Source organism: Rhodnius prolixus, unplaced genomic scaffold (genome assembly GCF_049639745.1).
Source record: "Rhodnius prolixus isolate KJV_2025 unplaced genomic scaffold, Rpr scaffold_7, whole genome shotgun sequence".
NCBI lineage: Eukaryota > Metazoa > Arthropoda > Insecta > Hemiptera > Reduviidae > Rhodnius > Rhodnius prolixus.
The window spans coordinates 6,080,088-6,098,702 of NW_027411582.1; the positions used below are offsets into that span (position 1 = coordinate 6,080,088).

The following is an 18,615-nucleotide window of genomic DNA, read 5'->3' on the forward strand; positions in this document are numbered from 1 at the left end:
GTTACAGCGGTGGAAATGCCCAATATAATGAATTTTCCAAGAAAAAATTCTTGAAATAGAAGTTACGTAAGCAGATCTTCCAAAAAGGTTTCCAGAAAAATGAAAAATACATTCCTTTAAAGTGGTACATCAATTCAACGAAGTGCAGGGATTTTTCATCTTACTCTGTAAATTAACAATACGTCTAATTTCCCTATACGCCTCAGGACACAAGACTTTTACCACCATATTGAAATGATACAGTGGTACCTCAGTTCTCGACCACAATTCGTTCCGGAAGTGCGGTCGAGAACCGAAACAATTTATCCCATAAGAAATAATGTAAACTATGTAGCCCCAGTTTTACTGGCCTAATTTTTATATTTTATGTAAAAAAACATGTATCTAAACAAGAAATAAGATCTATCTAAGTGTAAATATAAAAACAACTCGGCTCATCTCGGTGGTGTTCGTGTTCCAAATATTTGTTCGGATTTCAGGACAATATTTTCTTAGTCGAATACTGATTGGTTCGAAAGTCAAGTCGTTCGAAAACCGAGGTACCACTGCACTTTTAAAAGGGTAGTAGAAGAGAGATATTTGAAAGATTCTTTTGAAATTCCCGCCATTTGTAGGGAAAAAAGGTAACTAGGCAACCAAGAGCAAGGTAAAGTTTAAAGGACACTTTCCAAAGCTGAGGCGGAAATCGAACAGCAATGAGCAGCTAGAACTGGACAGAAATGGAAGAAGGGAAAATATTAATCAATCAATCAATATACCAATCGATTTCCTCTTATCGCGTAGCTTACGTAATTTTCTTGAAATTTTTCAGAGGAAGAGAAATTCAAAAAAAGAAAAGCAAGGAAATATGCCTAATTTGTGAAAAATCTCACTACGCTTTAATATACTTTAAAAACAAAAGTTTTCCAATAAACGGTGTGGCAAAAAAAAAAAATTTTAAGCGACCGGAAGTGGGTGAAATTGAATATAAAAACAAAAGTGAATTAATTATTTTTAACAATAAATTTCCGGAATCAATTTATTTTGGCTGTTCTAACAGCTGGAGTGGCTAAATGATACTCCTTTCAGCATTTAGTAAAATGGACTAAATGTAAATAATTTTCCTTTTTCTTTTTTTGTATTTTACTAAATTTTACTTTCTTTTTGAGTTGTCAAGTGGAAGTAATAAATACAACTGTGTCGAATTTTTCTAATTCACTTTATCACCGGAAATACGATATTTTGAACCCCATAGATCGATTTATTGTGGACTATAACACTTCTCCTCTCAGATAATCTTAAAAAGCAATCACTTTTATACGTGCTATTTCTTCAAATGTTCTTCCAGTCTGCCAATGTCTGTTGAGGAAACCATTAGACAATTGAAGTAAAGAATATTTCTTACTGATTTCCAATTTCCAATCTTTGCTAAGCCAAGTGTTAGATCTTCACAATCTCCAAAACAATTTCGACCGAATAACGAATATTATTATTCAACGCTTATTTCTTTTTTTAAAAAAAAATAATAAGAAGTAAATTTGTTGGCTGACTTAAACTTTAAACAGAAGGCACCTCAGAAAACGAAAACCTTAACAGACTCTTACAGGATACGCACAGTATTTTGTTTTATACAACAGGAAAAGAGCGCTATCTTAATGGCAGCCGTGGAACTAGCAATGTAGCAGAAACTTTCCCGCTAGAATCTAGAGAGCGCAGCAAGCTACCGAAATATTAACCAGAGCGATGTTCCAGGTCGGTGGGTGGATCTCTAGCAATGTGACTAGAAGTAGATTACTACCAAAAAATACAACACAAGAACCCACTAAGCGTGGGAAGAGCAAAATTCCCATGTGTGAGCTAAACAAGTCATATTATATTTAGAAGCATTGTGTCTTTATTTTTTCAAGACTTAATCTTGAACCCACGGAAATGCTAGCAAGGACCCACCCACGGGAATGCCTGGATTTTCTCAGACGGCTTTTCTCCTCCTGTTCTCTTCAACAACAATCTTCTTCCTCATAATGGCCAGGTGTAGCACTACCTTTGGCTTTTAATTGACAAACGTCACACAATACATACAACACAAGAATACTAACACACAGACCATCTTAATTACCCGAAAACCCACAAACGTAATACTCCTATTTTCCCTTCCACTTCACATCTCCCAAATATACCCTTAAATGAACCTTAGCTATAAAAGCACTCAAACAGTCTACCAAAATGTTTTAAGCCATTTCCCAGATAAATTCCTCAAAAGAACTGGCCTATTTTTTGGGGGAATTTGTATTGATACCTAAATTCCAAATATCAAATTTAAATATCCTAATTTGTAAACTAAATTTGGATTAAAAACAAAAAAAAAAAAGAAAACAGACACTTTTTTTTAAAAATAGGAAACCACACACATGTATTTCCGGTGAAAACTATATATGTACTTAAAACACTGCACGATTGCAATACTTCCTCACAGAAAGACAAAGAGATTAACGCTGAGCAAATACCCGTTGCCTTTAAAAAGATACAACAACGCAGTAAAAGTTTCGTAAAATGTTTGTTGTGCCATGTATTTTTTGGTAAACATATATTAATTAACAAATAATTACATAATTTAACAAATAGTGAGTACTCACAGATCAACAAATAAGTGATTTAGGGATCATCAAACCGCTTACCTGAAAAGAATGAAAAACAATTAGTTTTTAAATTAATTACATCTAGGTATAAACAGTTTAACTTAATAATTAACAAAGTTAGACCATGAATGTGCTGCTAGACCCGCAATACTGAACAGTATTACTGGTTAGTAGTCTTTTAATGGTTCAATTTTTTACTTTTGAACTGTTACAGCTAATCAAGGATTCCATAAATTTTATTTCCCTAGCTTTTTTATCATTTTCATCGCTAAATTTTCCGCCTGAACTTAGCAGAAGTACCTAAGTTCAAGAATAGAAGTTCTTAAAGAATGTTAACAAGTATTTATTCGTAAATACTTGATCCTGGAAACCCGCTTGGTGTGTTCATTTTAAAATTGAGACTTACAGAAAACTTTGATCTGAAACAGATGAAATTCAGTCTAGTACTATGATTTCCAGGTCATTGAAGGAATTAAGGAGAATATGATCGATGGAGTCGTTGGTTAGGTAGAAGGCCAATTGAAAATGTCCAGATTAAGTTGACGTAAAGCCAGAGGTTCCCAAACTTTTTACCCACGGGGCCAGTTCAGGGCCCCTCAGACCGTTGGAGGGCCGGACTATAAAACAAACTATTTTAAAGTAAAAAACAAAAAACAAAACGGGAACAAATAAAATATTTCAAATAAAGAACAAGTAAATTTAAATCAACAAACTGCCCAGTATTTCTGTGGGAACTATGGACCTGCTTTTGGCTAATGAGATGGTCAATGTCCGGTTTAGTTATAGTGCTTTGGACTTTCTTCCTACTTCTGCTGTTATTTTACACTGTTTTCGGAGCCGTGTCATCGGAAGTAGTACTGTACATGAGCGACGAAGCGCTTTGCGGGCGGCGCCACATATAGTGGTGCTCCTCTCACTGACCACCAATGAAAGAGATGCTCCTTCCGGAAGTGTCCAAGGCCGTAGTTTGGGGACCCCTGCGTTAAGCCCGCCCAAAAAAAAGAATGAAAGCATTACTTTACTTTTTTGTTCCCTGAGCCTAATCTGCTGCCTAGGGAATACCATGAGCAGGCAAAGATTAGATTCTGCTGTCTCTTCTCAGCCTTTTAGTTTAAAGAAGAATTCCCACACCAAATTTAGCCCTTTCTGACAGATTTTGAGAGAACGATTGATTGAGAAAAATGACACTTTGAATTGAGAGGAGATAAGTCACGAGTTACTTTTTTCTAAAGAGCAGCTCTAGGCAGTAAAGGACTTAGAAGCTCCTCAACGACAAATAATGGTGCGTTCCCGAAAGACTAATTACTCCTTTAACGTCTAAAAGTTGCCCCCTTTGGAAAGTGGGTCCTGTAATGTGATCCACCATTTTATCTTTATTTAATTTTCTCAGCGCTTCTTTATTATCTTCTTCCTATCTTTTCTTCTACGAATTTTTCTTCTGGGAAAAGAGAGGACAATTAAAAAGCAGGTAGGCAATTTACATTTCCATCTGATGTTAAGGAAGAATACTCTATTGTCCGTTGATGACAGCAAGACTCTCTTCTCTAATGGGAAACCTTGAATAATGAAATAGAAAAAAAAGAAGAAGAAAATTTCATTAATGTTAGAAGAAAGGAAAATGGGTCCAAGATTTTCTATTTTAATGGATACATGTCCAAATTATTGTTAAGTTATACTTGGGAAACTGTGGGTGAGCCTAAAATGCTAATGTGTCAAGCTGTAATAAACAGCTGCTTACATTTCCTGAAAATGGAAAAGCTCCCTTAAAGTTATCCTGACATTTAAGAGGTTACCAACAAATTTGACTGGTGGTGTACAATTTTCACAGATTTATACCGATTTTTTTAAAATATATTTTCAGTGAAATTAATTTTTTTGGGGATAAACATAAATTACTTCATGGCAAATTACAAACTAATTGAAAAGATAATTTTTTCCAAAAATAAAACTCGTAAAATTATTATCTCCAAGAACAGGTGTCTCTCTCTCACTATTGAGGTTCAGATGTAAGGTCACACAGCATCCAGAGAAAGTATCAACTAGACAACGAACCTCTCTCCCTCGCCCGCAACACAATGTGTATAATTTAGAAGCGGCATTGTTTTCTTTGTAGTGTCATTTATATAGTTTTCTGCTATTTTATCTTCACTTAAGAGGAATCGAAGTGGATAATCGAGGTAAGGTTTGAATTTTATAAACTGTTAGAATTTGGGTGGTGGGGAGAGGAGGACAAATAAAAGAAAGTCTACGAAATATTATTATTAAATAATCTGCTGTGAACACTCACAAAATCAAAACTTGGAATTTTTACTTTCTCTAACTTAACTGCAGTTAAGAGAATGGAATGGATTACTGTAATCGTGAAGATCTTAGATTTTTGAGATGCCACTGGAAATCTAAGGGCTCAAACACCATCATCATAGTTCTATAAAACTATGGCAGATCAGACAACCATGGTTTAAGGGAACTGTCACTAATAAATGGGTTGTTACGACAATAAGCAGGCTGAGAGCAGCGAACCACGCTGTGTGTGGATCGTATCTTCACAGGATCAACAAACGGTCCTCTCCTCTTTGCGTAGATTGCCATGAGGAGGAGGATTTCAAACATATGTTATAATAATGATATGTCCACATTATGTAGAGTAGAAAGGAAACGAATGTTTGACGACATATACAGGTATATAGATGCACCATTTCGCTACGAAGACATAATATTCTCCACCAACATCTATGTGCTTAAATCTATAGCAGAGCTAGCAATGAAATATGAATGTATTTAAAAGTTATAGAATGAATGCAAGGAAATGATTAGAGGAAGCATTACGTGATTTTAATTTCGGTTAAGCTATAAGGATGGCAGGAGCACAGAGTACTGATCCATCCATTAGTTGGAAGGTTTATGTAAATAGTTGTATATAGTAGAGGGATGGATGTGAGAAGCGAATGTATTTATAAGTAAGAATGGAGAGTGAGTGATATTCTAGTGATAAGCACCTAGGCGAGGCTGGATGTATGGCGAAAGCCAATGCCAAAAAAAAAACACCATCAAGTTCAAAACGCGCTACCACAAACTAATCGAAAGCACTTAATACGAAGTAAGATCTAATACTTATTTTCCGAGTATCATCGAGCTAGCTAACATCACGGCCATATTATTAAAACAGTGCTCACCCAAACGATTTAATGTAAACTGTTTCAAGCCGGTGACAGTTAAGTAGCAAATAGAATACACATACACAAATACAGGTTCAGGGCGAGCACAGAGGAAAGCGGGGAATAAAGGTCAATGAAGTCACGAAGTGCACGACTTCCTTTGAACGGCTACGATAACACCGTAAATACGATGATCAAATTCTTATTTATTTTTATGAATGGAAGATTTAAAAAAAATTTAATGAGTATGAGATCACAAAAAACACAGGAAAAGGTTAAAGGAATCTAAAGGCTCTTTTGTCGAACTCTTAACTCAAATCTAATTCCTCTTATTAGGTCTTACTAAGTAAGGAGTAGTAGTGCGATCATGTTAAATCTCCTAAAAGTGAATTTCCGCCGGATATAACCGCTTTTAAAGGCATCCTACGTCAGAAAAAAAGAAATTTGGGGCAAAGTTTGTTTGTATGTTTGTACTACGAAATATTTTTTTTAATGAAAAACTGCAGAAAGTTGAAACTTTAAATTTGAAGAAAACAATCTACCGCTTTGGTCCACCAAGGGAACCTGCGTATATTGAGCGTTTATTGGGCGCTTTGAGAACAAATCGGCCTGCTCCTCCTAAACAAAACATTTCCATGAGTTTGGGGGAAAAGGGAAATATGGAGTTAGAACTTGAAAAAATTCTTGTACTAGAAAGTCAAATGACAATTTACTCCAAAGTTACTTAGAAGACATCTCCATTATCAACGCACCATTTCTAAAGTAACTGTAACTGCCGACAATCGTACAAGAAGACAAGAATAGACATCAGAGACAAACAGAAAAAAAATATATTCAAACCATCAACACAGATGCAACCATTGCGCGCGTTCAAGTCCTAAAAAACAAAAGAAGCACGTGAGTAAATTTATATATATAAAAGAGAAGAAGAAATAATCTCTGTCCGTCCAGGAATTGTTTACGACTCTTCCCTCAGCTGTCACTCTTTGCGCCAGGAACTCGCAGAGAGGCACACAAATCATGAATGACACGTTTTCAGCCTTGTTTTAGCGCCCTACACTTGCCTAAAAAGCATTCAAAGATGGCCGTTCACATTTCGCATGGTTCTCTCATTAGTTTTATCTGAAATTCCTTCACACGTCTGTCTAGATATATTGAATTAAATATTCTTCCTTTTTCGTCTAAATATCCAAAATATATCCATTATCTCCATTAATTATTTAAAAAAAATAATTATCCTTAATGCTGTTATAATTGTTTAAAAAGAAAGTAATTTGATAATGACTGCTTACTCTAACGGTTCGAATACAGAAATTGAATTGTTTATGAGCAAATGTTTTCTAGTTTTGAGTTCTCACTGAAAATGAAACCCCCTTTTTGAAGATCCTATAAACAGAAAATATTAGTATGTGTGTCAGTACAACTCCGAAAACGGGAAATCACAGAAAAGATATTGTTATTTGGTTTAAGCAACCGTCAAGGCATCCAGCTCTAGGGAAGGAATTTGAGATGAGAGGTGCTACACCAATATATCCTCCTTGGGAATATTAAAGGAGTGGTTGTCTTGGTAAAGATTGGTAAAGACACTTTCTCTTCCCGAGACTTTGGGAGCCTAGATAGTTTACCTGGTGTTAGAAAAAGGGAAGGTGATCGATCTACCCGGGGGGAGCATTAAATTGTTTTGTAACAGAGAGTGGGGTAATACCTAAAGGCTGGACCCTATTCATCTTGGAAATGACTAGAGAGCCTGTCATCCGCTAGGGTTGTAAAGCTATACATGTTCCCTACTTAGAATACCCATCTTTTTCATTTGTTTGTGTCATCATTGGTGCATTGAGCACTGGAAGGGAGTTTCAGGGAAAGAGTGCATCACTCGGTTCCGTATTTCCAGGTATACTACCAGAGAGTGGTACTTCTCTTAATCAAGAGAAACAGTCCTTAGGACCTCTGAGTCTGCGTAGAAGAAAGAAAAGCATTTGGGAGATTTCTCCATTCTGTGAAGATACAAGCAGACTCAAATTAGAATCCTTCGATTTGCTTTTATTTGGGAGAGTGTACTTCAAAATAACTTACATCTCCTAGTGCATGGGGTGTTGGTTGTTGGTGTTGTGCGCCTTAAGGTGCACTCCTATTGGGGGGAGCACTTCAAACAGAAACTGAGGTTCAGCGTACACTTTATTTTCCCATATGGGATACAATTTGTCCCAATAGTTTACTAAGCTCCCCTTCCATTAAAAGAGAAACCCTCTCTCTTCTAAAACAGATCTTCAAATCTACTAAATTCTTGTACTTCCATTCGATATGTTTACAACTATTTTAATTAAGTTACAATAACTTGCCAAATATAGTATAGTTACACTTTCTACGGAGTATAGTACACTGGCAAGCGCGATGTGCATAATAAATACTAGTTTCCTAGATCGTACAATACCAGTGTCTAGCTCGTCTTGTAAACAAAACCGTCTCACATAGTACGAACTGTTGGAGGCGGCTCCACTTTTTTTTCTACCAACCAGATTTCTTGGAGTATAGGGGGAAAAAAAGAAATTAAAAAATAAGGAGAAAAAATGAAACTTTACACACTTTAGAAATTCAAAAGTGAAAACTGAAAGTTGTTTACTGCATTACTGACATAAAATTGTAATTACGACACATATAAGGTTAGATTATGATAACCAAGATGGAGATGTGTAATGCTTTTCTCGCCCATTATTCCATTATTGTGGCAATATTTTTCACTCTCCCTTAAGACTCTTTAGAATAGTAATTGGTATCTCCGGCGGAGTAGTTTGCCGGAAATCGGATAACACGTGTTTTGATGTCCTCTGCGGCGGAAAGAGATTCAATCGTTTACAAAGTGTTATTTATTTATTTAAATGTTCTTGAAATTTACAATTTTTACTACAAAAAAGTAATTAACACAATTAAATGGTGCTAAACAAATGACGCTTAAATGAAACGTAACGTTCATAGTTACCCCATAACCACACCGTTTTCTCAGAGAAAGTTTCAAACCCGAACTGACAGGATACGTTTAAAATTCTAATGAATCTCTTTGTGGTAACTGTCTCAAGAAAATTACAGGAAACGATATACAAAGCCTTTCTGTGAAGTCACCCCTTCCGGGAGAGTATTGATGTACTTCCTGCTCAGTATTTTGTTGAAATATTCATTGATCAAATATTATACCGGTGTTAGAAACCGTACAAATATCTAAAAATGGCACTTTACAGGAAGAGCCTAATTCTAACCCACCCTAAAAAAAATAGCCTCGCCTAAAATAAGGTTTTCTGGATAAATGTACCAGATAAATGTAATAGCCTTGAATGTAATTTAGTTATTACACAAAGTTTGAAGAAAATCATTTAGGAATAATGTTTGAAATACATTTTCCACGTTATAAATCGATTTTTGGTCAACAAACATCCACAAGATGCAGCCAGTCCGAGTAAGAATTCGTTTTGAAGTTGGGGAAGAGAGGAATAATGTGGTGATTAGAGTTGCTTCTATTCGATTAATGTCTGAGGACACTACCTACGCTTTTTTCCAACGCATTTACAACAGACAGATCTGCATGAGGAGCTTTTTAGTATTAGTACAGTTAAGAATGTGTGTAAAGCATTAATAAAGGTAGGTCAGTTTCGAAGTATAATGGTTACGTTGCCGACTGTAATAGTTCCTTTGTACTTGGATGATAATCTAAACTTCATTTTTAGAAGTACACTTATTTGGAGGAATTATCTATGGAACAGACATTAATTTCAGGTAAAAAGATACCAATAACAGCGGTCGAGAACCAAACAGAATTAATAAAAAACCTATTTATAATGTGGGAAATGGGTTGTTTTTATAATTAACTACAGACCGATTTATCCTATAAAAAGAAAAATCGATTTTTATAGTCAATTGTTCAATAAAAACTCACTTCAACACTTAAGAAAAACTTAAGTTTTAATATTTGTATGGCGAGTAAAGCTCACTTAACCTTCCTCAAACAAAAATCAAAATAAAATAAATAAAAAAAAGAAAGAAGACAGTTCACACTTACATACGTATATCTGAATACATAAGCAATTAAGTACGCCACGTTTAAAGTGCTTGGTACGTCTGTCCAAGTACATATATGGAACCCTTTGATCCCCAAGTACATGCCTAAGTCGTTGACAGTGTCAGCAACTGGGATCGGAGAGTGGATTAGGCACGTGCTGAGAAAATGAACTGGAAAATTAAGTTTTAAATAAAAAAAATCCCAAATATAAAGTACAAAGGATTCCTGTATAAGTTAATTACATTTCCCACTTCTAACAGAAATTCTTAGGGAGAGAGGTAAAGTGGGTCAATATTTTGAGAGTAATAAATACTATTTATTATTTTCTAATAAAATTGCACTATAATTAAGGAAATACCGTGTATCTTGGGAAGCTGGAACGAAAGGAAAACTTGGCAGATAGTTCTTGTGAGGGAGTATCCAATCCTCTATAAGATACACTGAAGTACCAAGATCTGAGTAGTGGGGGAGTTGAGAGAACTTACTGTGTATATAAAAGCGAAGAGGTTGTACAGAACTGTTGACGTAAGCCTACTTTATACAATCCGGTGTCGTTCCTTTATAATAAATTTATTTATTTTTCTTTATTAATCTAAGCAAATATGTTTCAATTATACCTTAGTTTATCACTTCTATTCGCTTTAACTTTTGCAAATTCTAGTTCAGAAAGTATGTGGCGTGTTACAACAAAGATCTGGCAAGAATGCAATAGAATCAATGAAGATGTAGCTAGTTGTTTACAAACAAAATTGATATCAACTATTGATCGAGCAGTTAGAACTGATTATCTTCCGTTATGGGATTCTGTAGCTATTGTCAGCAATACTAACGCTTCTAGAAGTGATTTCGGACGAGCTATTTCGGAAGATGATTTGGCCAAGGCGAAGAAACAAGGCAAATTGACGGATATCCTATGGGATCGTATGGCTAATTTTATATCAAGTCGTACGGTGAAAATTGATCTGCCAAAGTTATCGGCTGAGGAACTGAAGTCTGGCGTTGAAGAAGGTAAAGTAACTATTCAATTCATTGAGAACTTAAGCTTAAAAATCAACCAAACCGTTTGAATGAGTGAGTGAATGAGTCTTTAATCCGCTTTTAACTCCCAACTTAACCAATCAAAATTAATAGAAATTTTATATTACTTGCTAGTTTAGTGCTTATCTAGAGCCTTACTAAGTTTGAACTGAATCAGTCTTCTGGTAATGATAGATTAAGGAGTGAGTCTGTTGGTCTATAGGCGCTCCTATTTCACCAATCTAGCAAAAGGAAGCACGTACTCACCATTTCCTGGGTAACCATCCTAAAATGACTTTTCCGTGATAAGTAAAAAGAGATAGAGAGATCTGTTTATAGGTACAAAGAACATAGAAAATCGTATCTCAAAAGTGTAAAATCCGTACAATAACGTAGTACTTCCGGTTTATTCAAACACGAAATTTCAACGAATAATTTAATACTCTGCCTATTACGTATCACTGTACTAAAATAGTACTTTAAAAGAAACTTTACCATTTTTCCTACTCTTAATCGACTTTTTCTTAGAAAATGTATCAATGTTTAAAGAAAATCGTTGGAGCCGTTTTCCAGCAAAAGTGGGGGGGGGGAAACTCATTCTGTAAAGCATTACTTCCGGCTGAGTGATTTAAGGTACTACAGGAAGTACGTAAATGAAATATAAAAGATAGAACTTCCTGTTATTCTCCTATTTTGGGCGAGAGTTGTTTACCAACACACATGCATACCCTATTAACTTTTCTTCGGATTCAGGGGACCTCTAAACCAATATTTCTGGGGGAAACTTAATAACGGAAATTGGAAATGATCGTAACACTTTTCATATTCATATTAACAAAATTTCGACTTCCTTGCTATTATAGAACATAGTACCAACTATAGTGGTGGAAATGAATTGATAATTAAAAAGTGAGCCAGTCTGTCAGTCTTTAGAAGCTTTTATCTAGAAAAAAGATTAAAAAGGGATCAATTAATTAATAAAATTCAGACCAGTTCACTACTATAGTGTGCTCTAGAATCTTGCTAAGTTTGAACTTAATCAAGTCTATAAAATGCCCTTATTTTCTAAAATAAGAAGAAATTTTTCGGTAATTTTTACTACAAAAAAGAGTAACTCGAAACCTAAAAATAATGTTATAAAAAAAAAAAAAAAAAAAAAAAAAAAAATTGAAAGTTTTGAACTTAATACTTCCGTCTACGTGCTTTCAGGAATCTGGAAATAAGATTTTCGCACCAAGTCGGTCAGCAGGTAGCCTCATTTTGCCAAAAATAATTTACTGTTCTTTTTTTCCGTTTTCTTAAAAATGATAAAAGTTCAGCTTTGAACTTGGTACGTGTTGCACGTAAATGCACGGTGAGCTTTAGCTTTTTTTTTGGGTGGGGGGAATAAAAAGTTGTATAAACATCTGTCCATTTGATTGCTATTTTCCTAGACAAATAAATCATTCTAGTGCTTAGAGAATTTTGTAGTAAATGTTCTTTATGTTTTCTAAAATCAAAAATAGGTGAATTTCCTTAAGTCTGCTGCCCCTCCCCTATAAAATGCTTAAGCAGTTAATTTTTTAATTTTTTTTCCCCATTTCCTAAAGCTTACTGAAAACATAGCAGTTTCGTGTGTCTTCCTCTTGTGAAAACCTGATTGCAAGAAGGCCGTGAGACAGTGAGGAAGTACGTCATCTAGCCTTACTTTACCATTTAATTGTTCATTGCAAATTTAAATAAAATTTGGAACGAACTTCCTGTTAGGAAAGTTAACAGGAAAAATGGAAAATTGGAAAGAAAATATTTATAAGAGAAATTCAATTCAAAAATTTAAACCTAACCGTACAAGTACAGCGTAAACAATCACGTTTAAAATGCCCAATTCACCTCAATCGCCAATTAATTAACTGCGTACATACGAACAGACTGATTTTCGAAAATTAATAAAGAAACCAAAATGTTACGTGCAATTAGCTTTATTCCATTTATTTTTTTGTTTCTTCTCTCTTTTCTTTAATATTGCCTACCTCAATTCCCAGTTTCTATTCTCTAGATCTCTGTTTGATACGAACCTTGTCTACACTTCTCAGTTATTCAAATCACGAACGACGACACATCTGATTTCAAACAGGAAGTGAGAAAATGAAACAAAATCCTAGCTAGGCCGTGGGAGAAAACTTGACCTAGTTTAAATCTGTTATTGTACTTATAAAATAATGACTTAAAAGTTATTTTTTTGTTTGTCTACTTTATACAATTAATAGGCAAAGCTTTTAGTTACAAAATTACGATTTAGTGTAATGTATGGATCATGTAGATAAAAACGGTGAGCAATTTTAACCATAACGAGGATTAAATGAAGAATGGAAGGCTTGTCCAGAAATGGGAATTTATTTTCAAGTTTCAAGAATAATTAGAAACCTGAGAAAACTACCCAGGATAGTGGGAGTACGCTCCCTGGAACCCATTGATATTCTGGGAGAAGAAAAAGGAGAAGTTACGAAAAACTTTTCTCTTGGAAGTTCTTTTTTAAGTACCACAAAACTTTAAGGGCATTTTAGGCGGAAAAGTAGCAATAAAGCTAAGTCTGCTATGACGTCAAAGCTCTATTCTGAAAAGTGGGAGTGGTAAACCTCAAATAGTTGCACATATTTACTATTTGGGGCGGTCCCTATGTGTGTGTATAGTGAGAGTGGTGTCATTATGATAGTTATCTGCTCTTCAGCTGGGATACTCGCAGAGACGACCACAGATCCCTGAAGAAGTGATCAATTCACTTTCTTCGGATGATGTCCTTTTCCTCATAACTTTTAATCACGCACCTAATATGAACTTCTCATTATAGCTTTTACCCTCAAAACAATTCCAGAATTGTTTACCCAATCTATATATAGTATTGATTATTATTTTAATCGCTTTGGTTATCGTTGTGTACCAGGTAGAGGGAAGATGAAGAAAATGATGAGCATGATGATGATGGGCGGTGCAATGAAAGCGATGATGGTGATACCATTAGCGTTAGGCCTATTGTTTTTATTGGCCGGCAAAGCGCTCATCGTTGCCAAAGTTGCTCTAGTCTTATCGCTGCTGATAACGCTCAAGAAACTATTGTCCGCCAAACAAGATGACCACGGCGGTTGGCAAAGTTCCGGAGGACATGGAGGCTGGGATAGACGAACATTGGATGCTCACAATATTGTCTATTCTGCCTACAGGCAATAGTCAATTTAAAAAATATTTATATATAAATGTAAAAATTGTAAAAAAAAAAAAAATTATAAAGAACTTATTTGTGAATTTCCTAAATTAAATTATTTATTTCTTTGATTGTGTTCATAAATATTTATTTTCAATAAACTTTATTTATCCGATTGTCTCCCAAATTTCATCACCTTTTGCTCATTTTGCTTTTTACACAAAAGCGTTGAACAAATTTTAATATTTAACAAAGAGATACAAGTGGAACAAATGAAGACGATTTGCAATTTTTGAGGATGCAGTTTTTTTTGATCATAGATTTTTACTTTTCAATAAGAGATACATTGAGCTCGTTCTGATTGGTCGGAATAGCAATTTTTAAATAAATAGTAGAAACAGGATCGGGCCAATGCGAATGTAAGTACAGGTTAAGTGAGTCACCAACATGGTTAATTGTCAGTGTAAGGTGGACGTATATAGAGTCACCAACATGGTTAAATGTGAGTGTAAGGTGGTCGTATATAAGTCTTAGGAGGTATCAACATGGTTAAATGTGAGTGTCAGGTGGTCGAAACAAGTCTAGTGATTAACATGGTTGAATGTGAATGTAATGTAAGGTGATCGTAGATAAGTCTAGAGAGGCACCAAAATGGTTAAATGTAAGTGTAAGATAGTTCTAATTGAGTCTTGAGAGTCACCAACATGGTTAAATGTGAGTGTAAGATAGTTCTAATTGAGTCTTGAGAGTCACCAACATGGTTAAATACGAGTGTAAGGTGGTCGAATATAAGTCTTGAGAGTCACCAACATGGTTAAATGTGAGTGTAAGATAGTTCTAATTGAGTCTTGAGAGTCACCAACATGGTTAAATGTGAGTGTGGGATAGTTCTGAATTGAGTCTAGTGAGTCGTCAACATGGTTAAATATGAAGGTAGATAGGATAGTCCTGTATAAGTCTACTGAGTCGACTACATGGTTAAGTGTGAGTGAAAGGAGGTCCTATATAAGTCTTGTGAGTCACCATGATGGTTAAAGAACTATTTCATGAACTGAAATAGAAAAAATAACGTTCCGTGCAAATTTAACTTATAACCTTGAAAAATACTGAGGAAAATATCAAGAAATATCCAAACTGTAGAAGTTCCATTTGTGTTTCTAGAAATTGCCACTAGAGTTCTCCACCGGATGGAGTATAAAGTAAGCATAACGCCTATTTAATGGCGGCTCACAAGCCTATTTCTCTTATGCCTATTTCAAGATTAAACAATACAAATTCTCAACTTTTCTGTTTCTGTTAACGATAATTGGGTAAAACAGGAAGTATTATCCCAAAAGAAATATTATTTATCGTATTTTTAAAGGGATTTTTTTTTTATTGTTTTAATCGATAGTTTATCGAATACCTATGGGAGAAATGTTGGAAAAACATTTTAAAATTAATTATTTCACTAATTTCTAAGCAGTAGCCAATCACAGTGCAGTACGGTTGCAGACGGTGGGCGGGTCACGCCTACCTCTAGTGTAGTCACGCCCCGTCCAATGATAGCGAGTCAGGGCTGATCTAACAATGGTGTTTCAATACCTTTCTCTTATTTCTGTAAATATCTTAATATTTTCTCGTATTTTATTAACTTTTTTTTGGTTATTTTAGTTATAATATTAATCTTATGTAGGTATTGAGAATAAATGCTAACAAATTATTCGAAAAAAAAATCATTCTCAATTTTTAAGAAATTTTTCATAAGTTAAGATAGTTTTCAAATAGTTTTCGCCAATATTCGACAGTTTCACTTCACTTTCTCATGAAAAGAATCTCGTATGAACACTCACATGACTTTTTCTTACCATAATTTACGAATTGAATTGAATTGTATAGTAACTTAGAATTACATAAAAAAAAGAATAGAAAGATCAGTTTAACAATAATGTTGATAGAATGCGACACATTCCCTCTGAACCAAACTATTAAGTGAGAAATAATTACAAGCCAAACTGACATTTAAGCTTAAGTTCGCCATTAGATCAGCTTCAAATGAATCCGTTTGGCCAATTCATAGTAAATTACAGAAAAAGCCTTTCTTTAAAATAGCACTGCCGGTGTATTTCTTTTCTTTCTTCTGGGATGTTTTGTTAGAAATTTAATAATTAAAATTCTTAGAGGAAGTAAAACCTTAAAAAATCTAAAACGGAAGTTTAGAAAACCTTATTTATCCCCTCCTAAATAAATAAAGTTGCTTGGATAAAAACGATTGTTATAAATGTAATATTCCTATTTCGGAATAATCGTTTGCTTATTGAAAATCTACTCTGTTAAGAAGGGAATTATTTCGCACATAATTTGCATATAATAATCTACGAGCGCATTCTGTTGGAAAAGTAAGACAATGCACAACAATCCTAGTACAAAGTGGCGCTATCTATCCAAGGTTTATAAAATGAGATAACAGTTACCCACCATTTCTATTTATTTGTTAGATTCATGGACTTCTCTTTGCTGAACGGAAACGGATATTATGTGATCTATTTAAAAGTATGAGTAAAATTTTCAAAATTATAAGTAATATTAACAAAACTATGGATGAATATACACGTCTACAATAACAATTAGGATGTCTAGTCCAAACATTTACTGGAATTTCTCTTATTACAATTTATGGAATAAAATTGTTATGCGATGTTACAAATTTATTCCAGTAAAGTGGTACTTTTTACTCAAATGGAATCCTTAAATTTTTGGGATTTTGTATGAAGGAATAAATTTATCTCCTTAGAATAAATACATGTACAATTGGAGGCCCCATTGGTTTGGCCTGTATTTTAGATATTTATGAACAAAAAATACGCAAGCATTTACAAATAAGAATAAATGCATTCAATGATTATTTCGGAGGAAGCTGAATAGAAAGGAGATAACTGAATAGACGGGATTTAAAGATAGATAGGGTAGGAGCATGGCGTACAGATGATGGTAAGAAGTTCCAGAGAGAGGTAGCGCGTATAAGGAAGGATTTGTCAAAGGATGAAGTACGGTGTGAGGGAATGTAGAGATCAGAGGAACGAGATCTAGTATTGCGGGAATGGATCGGGGATTTAAACTTGAAGATTTGAAAAGTATAAGATATAATTTTATGTGAACATTTAACTCTTTTCAGTATTTTAAACGTAATAAGGCTGACTATTACAGCGAAATGAAATGATAGAAGGAGACACAAACCTCCAAACCTTTTTCAAAAGAATGCCGACGGACGTTCATATCAGAAAAAGACTTCACTTATATGGAAATTTCAAAGTCTATTAGAACAGGCTCGTGTAAAATTAATAAATAGGGTAATAGGGCAAATTTCTATTGAATAAAATTACACAGAGTTTAATTTACTGTCAGATTAACTTGCCAAAATATGATAAATTAAAATTGCATTATAAATGTTAGAGCAAATCTAAAAAAGAAATATAATCAGCGAAGTAAAACTATTATTAGATTGTTAATTAAAGAATAACCAAAATTTAGAAAACATAATTATATAACTTCCAGTTTAATTCATTTGTATAATTAATAAGGCGCTTAATTACTGTAGTAACTTAATAAGTTACTAATGCTGTTTTAATTGATTAAGGAAATCTAATAGAAATATTATAACTTAGATTTCATTTAGATTATTGTAATTATATTACTTTCAATATTATTGAAACGTACTGTTAATGGAGCCACTGCAGCAGCAAATTTTAATTTTAACGCAATTACTGTGAACGATTCACTCTCCTCCCAGTGATCCTGGGCGTCAAGGATAACACTGGGATCCACTCAACACTCACTAAAACTAATGAATACTCAGCAGTGATGGCGTTGGGCATGGCTAAAATAGAAGGCATTGGAATGGAGAAGGCGAATAGTTGTTTAAGGTGGTACCGAGCAAACGTTTGGGCAGGCTCCCAAGTAATTATGTGTTGAGAGATATTAAAGATTGGGGAGTATCAGGCGGGTCAAAACCTACCTACTTCCTGTTTTGACAAGAAATCTTTATTTACCACAACAAATCAGTGGTTCTTGAAGTCGCTATATCCTAGGGTGCCAAGAAGAAATGGTTGAACCAAGAACGGGCCAATGCTAAGTGAGTATAGGTTTAGTGAGTCGTCAACATGGTTAAAGATGGGTGCAAGGTAAGTCCTATAATTACTTCCAGGGATGAAGAACTATCCCGCTCAGTCAAATTCTTCTTGTCTTTCCATATAAAGAGCTCAGCAATTCTTGCCGGCCACAATAAAGAATTAATTAATATTATAATTTATTCTTTCGTATTTTAATCGTTGTAATTATAGCAATTAAACGATTAAGAATATATAAACGCGATTTAGGATCTTACCGAGCTGTGAAATGCTTCACCAGTACTTATGGAAATAAAAAGTAAAGTAACGTCTATTTTTTCAGGCGGGCTTTACGTCCAACTACCAAATTAAGTGATAGTGGACAGAGGCGATTAACAAACATTATTTAATATAAATTCCTCATATTAACCATTAAATAGAATCCATGGCCTAGAGGTAGGGAATCGAACCCACTAAACCAACAATACATCTTAGCTTTGCGGGTCTAGCTTATCAC

General features: G+C 34.5%; 2 protein-coding genes across 21 annotated transcripts in view; one reads left to right on the top strand and one right to left on the bottom strand.

The window, feature by feature from the left end:
- The window catches only part of LOC141446838 (uncharacterized), a 366,903-nt gene that overhangs the window by 245,378 nt on the left and 102,910 nt on the right, over positions 1-18,615 (bottom strand). The window lies entirely within an intron of this gene.
- Positions 10,282-14,061, top strand: LOC141446542 (uncharacterized). Its single transcript, XM_074113093.1, has 2 exons — positions 10,282-10,826; positions 13,756-14,061. The coding sequence occupies exons 1-2, from the start codon at positions 10,421-10,423 to the stop codon at positions 14,037-14,039; spliced, it is 690 nt and encodes a 229-aa protein (XP_073969194.1). The 5' UTR covers positions 10,282-10,420; the 3' UTR covers positions 14,040-14,061.

What these genes read in the sequence shown, in the direction of transcription:
- LOC141446542 (XM_074113093.1), top strand. Translation starts at nt 10,421, where the DNA reads ATGTTTCAATTATACCTTAGTTTATCACTTCTATTCGCTTTAACTTTT. An exon ending in GAAGTCTGGCGTTGAAGAAG is followed by an intron (nt 10,827 to 13,755) that starts GTAAAGTAACTA and finishes GTTGTGTACCAG; the next exon opens with GTAGAGGGAAGATGAAGAAA.